The following is a 9,267-nucleotide window of genomic DNA, read 5'->3' as shown; positions in this document are numbered from 1 at the left end:
ATAAATAGATAGATTGATAGATAGATAGATAGATTAAAGATAGATAGATAGATAAATACATCAAAGAGACGGCAAAACAGAAGACTCCAAGAGCCTAGGAAAACAGATAAATATTTATATTTGAATCTCTATACATACATGTGCATTTATGTACCTATGCATTTATGAGATACCCGTACGGATATGCATGCACGCGTGTGAGGTCTCCTTACGCATCTCTGTATGTCAGTAGGAACATACAGAATCTCCAGATAGGTAGATAGATAGATAGACAGATTGAAGATAGATACATAGATAGATTAAAGATAGATAGATAGATACCAATCTATATGTATATATCTTTATCCTTACAAATCTATATAGATATCTATAAGATGGATAGATAGATACTGATGTGACTTACCCCACCCGGAGAAAGACTGAAGAATCCTTTTGGAGAAAGACATACTCTCCCTCTCTATATGTATGTAAAGACTAAAGATACATAGATAGATATAGATAGGTGTATGTGTATCTTCATCTTTTTGTCTATTCTAGCGTACACATGGAGCAGGGTTGAAGAATCCATTGAGAAGCTCCATTGACGAGCCCGAACCTCCCGGAAAGATAAACCTCGAATTATCAACGTGACACTGCAGACCAACACAAAGAGAAAGAAAAAGACCAAAAAGAAGATGAATGAAAAAGGAAGAAGCCGAAGAAGATAAAGGGGTGGAGAGATTCAGACGAAAAGCGGAGCATGGGCTTAGACCAGGAAGATCTCTTTTTCATTCTTTCTTCCTTCTCTCAAGAGTCTTTGCACCTTTTCATGGAAGTCTCTCTATCTTTAATCTATCTATCTTTTATCTATCTATCTTTAATCTATCTATCTATTTATGATTAGCTGCTTTGGATCGGTACTTTGTCACATGGATAGCTAACTAGAGACTTTCTACGACCCCCCTTAGTTTACCTGGAGAGGCACGGTCACATCAAGGAACGGGCCCTCTACGCAGTCCGCCGTCACACGACCTAAACACCCGCAAAGGAGAAAGAAGAAGAGAAAGAAGAACAAGGAAAGCAAGAAAGACGAAGAAGAAGAAGAAGAAAAGAAGAGAACGGAGAGAGAAAAGCCAACAGAAGACGGAGAGCATTCGGTAAAGTGAGCGAGGTGGGAAAGGAGAAAGACGAAGTCAAGGGTATAAAGTAGAAAGAAAAGATGAGTAGATAGACAGTCTTCTTCTTGAGAAAAGACAGAGAAGAAAACGAACCAACAGGGTAGGTGTCAACCGCTGCTATCTGTGTATGTTTCAGGAACTATCTACGTAGATATCTATATATATCTCTGTGTAAGGATGAGCCTTTTAGAGTCGATACATCACAGTAGAGAAAATCTCTTGACGACTGTATATGAAGATCTCATGTAGATATATCTGTATTTACAAAGGGCAGGTATACATACATACGTGTACGTCGACAGTTGCTTGGGGGAGGTAGGCAGAATAGAAGAAGAAGAAGAAGAAGAAAAGAAGAAAAGAAGAAGAAAGGGAGAAGCAAAGACATGGAGATCTCTACAAAGCAGGGAGGTAAGAAGAAAGAAGCTCAAGAAACAAGAAGGGTGTAAAGTGCTAGGAAGTCTGAAGAAGAAAAGAGAGAAGAGGCGAGCCGCAAATAGATCGACTGTTCGTATTGACGAGGATAGACATGCGACAACTCACTCAAGACAATGAGAAGCGAAACTGCATCATGCATCGGTTTATAGAGTGTACAGGCCAAAGGTGAGAAGAAGGGGAAGATTTCGAAAGAAAGAAAGAGGAGTCTTCTATAGACTTGTAAACAAACGAGAAGGCACATACATACATAATACATGGGTCGCTATACATAATACACCATACCTACTTATAGAGATGAACACATATGTATCTCTCTACATATGTATGGGTATCTCTATATGTGTATATACACATATAGAGATACGTAAAGAGACAGAGAGGGATGCAAAGCGACCCAAAAGGCACTCCTAAAATACCTTCTTTCTTTCCCTATGTTTTTCCTGTTCTTTTCCTTTTCATGACTTCGCTCTCTAGCGGGGTGGTTGCCTTCTCTCTCTCTTTCTCTCTCTCTCTCATTGAGACATACCTAGATATTCTTGGTCGAGGAGGCGTCTCTTCAAGCGAAGATTTCCATACCACGCTCGCTTTATGATCAAGCCTAGACACACAGACAGACACGACCAAGAGGGGGCGAAAGAAGAAGAAGAGGAGACAAACAAAACACGAAAAGACGATGAAAAGAACAATGCCGCTTGAAGTGATAAAAAAGAAGAGAAATGAGGATGTTAACCTTGACCAAGAAAGAAAGGAAGAAAGAAGAGGGGAAGATCTATCTTAAAGTAATAAGAAAAAGTGAATGAGGGAGTATCTTCTTCTTCTGATCTAATTCGAATTGACGAGATGAGAAGAAGAAGAAGAATGAAAATGCTATCTTGGAAAACCGCAGATTGCTTCAAGACGATACGCTTCTACCACATGATACAACTTCTGCCTATCTATCTATCTGCTTACCTTTGATCTATCTATCTCTCTATCTATCTAGCTGTGGTCTACCTATCTTTCACCTACATAATCTACCTGTCCTTACTCTCTCTCTCCACCTTTAATTTATCTACCTATCTTAAGCCTACCTATAGGTATTTTATGTAAATAGATCTATATAGCTCTACAGACTTCACAGATCTCTCACGGGATGTAAAGAAGACTCTCCATGAGGGAGAAGGATGATCGCCGCAGACCTCAATCAACCGCCCCCCCCTTATACAAAAAAAAAAAAACACGACTGTATGTACACCGCGATCCTGGCGGAGACCCGCATGAATTGTGATACAACTGACATTTACTCAGTCATTTGAGTGCTCGTGTCTCCTTATGGAGAATCTCTTAACTAAACCCAAAAGGCCGTCCAAAACTCTCTTATACACATGTGTATACACGGCACGTACAAATAGGTAGATAGATAGACTAAACATTAAAGATAGATAGATAGATAGGCTAGAGATAGATGGATACAGATATAAAGATGGAGAGGCAGATAGAGACAGGGAGAGAGAGATAAAGGAAAGACAGATAAAGATAGACTGAAGATAAATCAACCCTCCCTCCCTACTAACTGAAGACTGACCATTGATCTGTCGTTCATGGTGGACTTTACGTGTATATTCACTCCGCTGTAAATCCCGTGATAGAGAAAAGAAAAAGACAAAGAGAAGATCATTCACCTCAACCCCAGAAAAGATTCGACATGACCAAGAAAAGAAGAAGAAACGCGAAGACGACTGCACCCTATCCCCTTTTCTCCTGTCCTACAGACACCGTACGTCCCACATATACATACTCACATGTATACACATACACGTATGTAGACGCACATACATATACATCTATCTATCTGTCTATCTATATATGTATATATGACGTTGCCCTCGTAACGACTTTTAGAGTCGGAATGACTATCTACTTATGTACACGTTTGTGCTTATCTATCTATCTACCTATATGTCTATTTATCTATAAGCAGAGAGATACAGAGAGATGATACTCCACCTGTCTTGGAGATTCCCGTCCAGATAGAGAGACATTGAAAACATGAGCCGACCCGAGGTGTAATAGGGTGATAGACAGAGAAATGTGACCCTCCTTCTTTCTCCGTCACTTCTTCTCCAGATATCTGCACAACTGGACAGAACTACACAAATCGCTACTGCCTCCAACAGCTCGTCACAGAAGAAAGAAAGAAAGAAAGAGATGAAGATCCTCGAATCTCCTTGATGTGTATGAGATATGTCAGTATACAGAGCAAGAAACACAGAGGGCAGATCTGTCTGTGGAGGTTGTGTGTCTAGTATAGGAGGTCTACTTACTGACCATATTCTCAAGATCTCGCGCCGCTCTCTTGCGCTGAATTTGATAAACCTCTGTCAGCTGAGTAAAACCCAGTGAAAGCAGAAAAGGACATAAAGACACTCCTGCAGCTCTCTCTATCTATCTAGACATGCAGTATAGAGAGATAGCGCTTCTATGGACGCGCCTAGAAAGAAGAGCAGACCTTCTCTTGATCTATAGTCGAGTGTCATCTGCATAAGAGAAACTTCACTCCGGAGGCTATCGATGCATGCTTCGAGGGGCTTTGTGTGGCCTAACCTGTTTGATATAAGATCCATCCATGAAAGAACTTAGAGGAAGGATCTACTACTACTACTACCACGCGTATCTATCTACCTATCTATCTTTGATCTATCTTCAATCTATTTGGGGTTTAGGTTGATCAACGTAAGACAACCGAAAGAATAAAAATAACCGTAGGTAATCATCCCTAATCTCTCCTCTCCAACTCCTTTCTTCAAAACACCTCTCAATCCCCGTGTACGATATAGATAGATAGATAGATTGAAGATAGAGAGATAGATACATAGATAGATAGATTGAAGATGAATAGATCCAAAATAGAGAGATAGCTGGATTGAAGATGGATAAATAGATAGATTAAAGATAGATAGGTAGATAGATAGACTAAAGATAGATAGATAGATATCATAGGCAAACTGAATGGAAATACTGTCACAGACATCCAGACCTTCGTGCTTTCTCTTTCTTCCCTTGGTCTTAGACAGTTGCTTCTGCAGATGAGGAGTTCTTTTCGTTCATGCAACTCCTTCTATCCCTTCTTGTCCGTCTCTCACCATGCAAGAGTATGGAGAAGCCTTAGGAGGAGGTGTCTCTTTGTTCCATGTGTCTCCCTTGATTCCCAGTGCTCCTACATGTCTCCAGACCATTCAGACTCTATCTGTCCAACTAGCCTCTTGTCTCCTCACGTCTCCCACTCACTCCTGCTCCATCTCCTCGTCTTCACTGTCTCTATCTATCTTTGATCTAACTACTTCTCCATGGACCCATCCTTCATCTAGCTATCTGTGTACTTGTCTCTACGTATCTCTCTTTGACCTACCTATTTGCCTATCCTTGACCAATCTATATAATTATCTATCTATCTATCTTTGATCTATATATCTATAAATGGATCTATGTTTGAATTATCTATCTATCTATCTACCTTCCTCTACCTCTCGCGGTATGGTGATGCATATACATCATGAAGTGAAAGAGAGTAGGCCTTTTGGTTACGCTGCCTGCCCCCCCTGCATATGTCTGAATTCGATTCTTAGTCGTTTCGATCTATCTCTTGACTTTCTTACCTTTCTCCACTTATCCTGTCCCTTGAAGATTCCTATACGAAGATCATAATGAAGTCTTTTGACCTCGTCGCTCAACACAGCGTAGGCTTGTTGAATAGCACAAAGTCTCTCTGCATGAAAATACTGCGATGTGTGAGATGGCGAGAGACGATTCTCCTCTTCTTCTCCACCTACAGCGGTACCTCCACGGGCGGAACAGGATGATCTATTCGAAAGATAAAGGAAGACAGAAAGAAAGGAGGCAAAAAGAGATAAGAAAGAAAGAGAGAGACACAGATAAGAAGAGGGTACAAGGAGGAGGAGGAGGAGAAGAAGAACAACAGGCAAGAAGAGAGAGAAAGGACAGTTTTGAAGACGGATCATGTAGGAGAGTTCAACTGCATGAAAGAGACGTCGATACACCTGGCCTTTCCTATCAAGACAGAAGAGTACGTGGGGGCCATTCATGATGTCCTAGAAAAGAAAACCACACGAAGACGAGCATGCAGTCACGCGTGATGCATGCATGCATATATAGAGAGAGGGAGAGAGGGTGGTGGTCGACTGTACATACAGCGGGAGGGGCCGGTAGATATATGTCTGCGGACGAACAGAGAGAGGGAGACTTCCACGAAGAAGAGGAAGAATCTTGCTGAATGACAAAGAAGAGAGAGTGATGTATGAAGTCTATACAGGCTCCTACCTCTCATACAAGAGCTTTCCTCCACGGCTACATACATACATAAGCTGGTAACGAGGAGGAAGAGGAAGAGGAAAGCTAGTTGCTTTTTGTCGAGAGATTGAAGACGTGAGAAAGGAAGGCCGAGAAAGAAGAGTCAAATCAAAAAGAAGAGAAAGAGTACAGTTCCCTGCCTAGACACAAAGACACACTACAGATAGAGAGACAGATTAAAGATAGATGGATGAGTTGAAGATAAAACAGGAGATAGATCGAAGCTAGATCAACGACAGATTGAATATCGATAGATAGATTCAAGATAGATAGATAGATAGATCAGAGATAGATAGGTTAAAGATAATTAGATTCAAGATAGATAGATAGATAGACTCAAGATGGATGGCTCTTCCTCCATCCACAGGTATGTGTGGCAATGATATACATGAGAGACTTTTTCCAAGAGAGTGTCTTTTTCTTCTTCCCTCTCTCTCGCGCTCAACATGAAGAAAAGCAAGTAGAAGGTAAACACATGTCTTTACAAGACTTACTTATCCGGATGATAGATCTTACAAAGAGCGTAGTAGACCCGCCGAATTTCGTCAGGTGGCGCATCTGTACGTACACCTAAGACTTGGTAATAATTCTTCATCGTACTGTTCCCATGACTGGTCCTTCTATCGTGAGTATTCTTGTTGCTCTTGCCTTCTCTTTCTTCTCCTCCTCGACTCCTCCCTGACGTATGTCGAGGCTGTTGAAGATGAAAACGTCGATGTCTATCCACCACCTCTTCTTCTCCTCCTCCTCCTCCCGTTGTTGTTCTCTCTGCGCCAAAGTCACCTCCACTCACTGTCTCTACAGAGACAGAAAGAAAGAAAGTGAAAGAAAGAAAGAAGAGGATAAAGAGAGAAAGAGAAAGAAACACGGAAAGAAAGTGAAAGAAAAAGACAGAGGCACGGTCAGAGGAAGAACGCGAAAGAAAGAAAGAAAGAAAGAAATGGAGAGAGGGGGGGGGAAGGCAGAGACGGAGGGTTTAGAAATGACGAGTGGCGAAGTATAGGATTGATATCTCCAAGACAAGAACCCTGTCTACTCATCGATGTAGTTGGGAAGACATATGAGATTTCTAACGAAGAAATGAAAAAGCCGCATTGTCCGCATTCAGAGAGAAGCATTCCTCTCCAGTGTTCAGGCGCTGCTTAGATGGAGATACACCCACACATGTGTAAACGGGTATGTATGAATATGTATCTATGAATATGGATCTACGCCTGTAGGGTATGTGTCTATATATGTATTCATGTATGTATATGTATGCCGTATCGACCTACTTATCTATCTATCTATCTATACGCGTAGATATATATGTATTTCTGTTCACACAGAGAATGCCGGAGTAATGCTGAGAGCTTGAGAGAAGAGAGATAGATGAGAAAGAAGAGTGAAGAGTCTGCCGTCGCTGCTGTTTGCGTTTATTCCAGTCATCTTGTTTTACCAGGGATGCTTGTAGTTCTACTGGGAGAAGACCTATGAGTTTGAAGAGGAGAGGGAGAGACAAAAAGTAAGGAATCTTCATCCGTCTCTCTGTCCCCCCATCCCTCTGCTGCTGTCTCTGTCTGGCGAAGTCGGGGAACTGCGTGAAACCTTCTTTCAGAATCTTTCTCCCGTGTTTCTTTCTCTTGCAGAAAAGAAGAGGAAGAAGGAGAGAAAGACCCAGGTGATAAGCCAGTTCCGGCTGGAGATGATACAGTTGAAGAATCGACAGGAAGATCTGAGATAGTCTGTTTTGAGCTAGACACGGTGTCTACTTTTGTCGACACTCCTGTCTCTCCATGACCACCTCCCCCGTCTACTAGACTTTTCTCCATTTATTCTTCTTGGTTTTTCTTTCTTCCTGATGCCGGGTAAGAGACTGTAGAGAAAAGAAGAGAAGAAGGGTGTCTTTCTTTCTCTATGAAGGAAGGAAGGAAGAAAAGAAGAGAGAAAGTCAAATGAGGAGGAACGTAAGAAGTGTCGACCACACAGAGGAGGGGGGAGAGCACGGGGAGCTCTTCGCCGTGCCTTTTTCTATTCACACGGGACCAATGCAAGAAAAGCGAGAGAGAGAGAGAGAAGAGATAGAGGAAGAGGGTCAACGCGACTATAGAAAAATAGATGGTAGGAATGACGGAGAATTGCAATGTCTACACACACATACATAGAAGCAAAAGAGAGGAAGGGTACAAGACCAAACCGGGTTTCTCCTTGTTACATATAGACCTCGAACCGCTTTCTTACTGTTAAGCTCCATGGCGTAATCGATTCTCTTAGGGTTGCAACACCAAAGGATCTATATGCATAAACGACTGTTTGCTGTGAATTACCTACCTATCTGTCTATCTATCTATCTGTCTATCTATCTATCTGTCTATCTATCTATCTATCTAAGATTCCCAGGAAGCATTCAGCGAGTCCGTTCGTTTCGGGAGATCGCTTCAGTCCGGAGACAGGAAGACAAAGGAGGGCCAGCTACCAAAAGCAAACAGATAGACGATTCTTGTCCGGCACAACATGAGTAAAGACTTCACTACTACCAAGGAGAAAAAACATAACAGGATAAGATACCAATAGAAAACGCTTGTTCAAGCGACATTCCAGTTCTCCTACGAGGGTAAGGCCTCGTCTGCAGATTGTCAAAACGGTCCACCAGCAGATGAAAAAGGCCACAGAGGGAATAAAGCCGATACAACAAGAATATGGTTGCACGTGAGGGACGCCGCTAAAAATGGGCGGAGAAGTAAAAAGAGAAGAGGACTAACGGAGCTTGTTAGTAGAGGATAAGAGAAGGGGAAAAGAGGAGTCAGAACGGCCAAGGCGCAGCAGCATGCACTCGCTCACTCGGACGTCTTTGCTTAGGCAGTCGAGCGGTCGCATCATGCATGTGACGACATGCAAAACTTTTTAGAGAAAAGACAGAGAAGATATCGATGAAGAATCTGACTGAGAAAGGTTCAACGATTGTAAGGGAAATCTGGCCTCCTGGGATGCCGGTCTGTCTAAACTCTTCCGATGTACGTGCGACAACCAGAGATATGCAGAAATGGAGAAGAAAAAGAGGTTCTCAGATCGAAGGAGAAGCAATCGATGACGTGCAGCGCCACGTACAGGCCCCACGAGACGATGCTGGGGGGGCGAACAGAAGGAGGCTACAGATCAGAGAGATCTCTAGGCGGACATGCCATGAAACAAACCACGAAGCAAGACAAACATGGTGACAGACAAGATGACCGATCTATGTATACGGAGTGTTGCCAGAAACTATATCGAGAAGATATCATAAGGAAGTCCTTCTGCTACCGGAATGGACAGATTCACTGTCCCCCGTCTGATATGCCCGCCAAAGCCT

General features: G+C 42.4%; 1 protein-coding gene across 1 annotated transcript in view; it reads right to left on the bottom strand.

Annotated features, from left to right (window-relative positions):
- CSUI_005362 (uncharacterized protein) overlaps positions 1–9,258 on the bottom strand; it is a 15,310-nt gene extending 6,052 nt beyond the window's left edge. Inside the window, exons 1-8 of the mRNA XM_068065538.1 lie at positions 7,378–9,258; positions 6,434–6,737; positions 5,228–5,432; positions 3,896–3,956; positions 3,157–3,202; positions 2,119–2,190; positions 953–1,011; positions 543–632 (exon numbers count right to left, since the gene is read on the bottom strand). Coding sequence (XP_067922485.1) covers positions 3,195–3,202; positions 3,896–3,956; positions 5,228–5,432; positions 6,434–6,737; positions 7,378–7,750 — 951 coding nt within the window. The 5' untranslated portion in view covers positions 7,751–9,258 and the 3' untranslated portion in view covers positions 543–632; positions 953–1,011; positions 2,119–2,190; positions 3,157–3,194. The remainder of the gene's footprint in view (positions 1–542; positions 633–952; positions 1,012–2,118; positions 2,191–3,156; positions 3,203–3,895; positions 3,957–5,227; positions 5,433–6,433; positions 6,738–7,377) is intronic.
- Between the last annotated feature and the right edge of the window lie 9 nt (positions 9,259–9,267).

The sequence above is a fragment of the Cystoisospora suis genome (assembly GCF_002600585.1).
Source record: "Cystoisospora suis strain Wien I chromosome Unknown contig_2597, whole genome shotgun sequence".
NCBI lineage: Eukaryota > Apicomplexa > Conoidasida > Eucoccidiorida > Sarcocystidae > Cystoisospora > Cystoisospora suis.
This window is presented reverse-complemented; position numbering and strand designations above follow the sequence as displayed.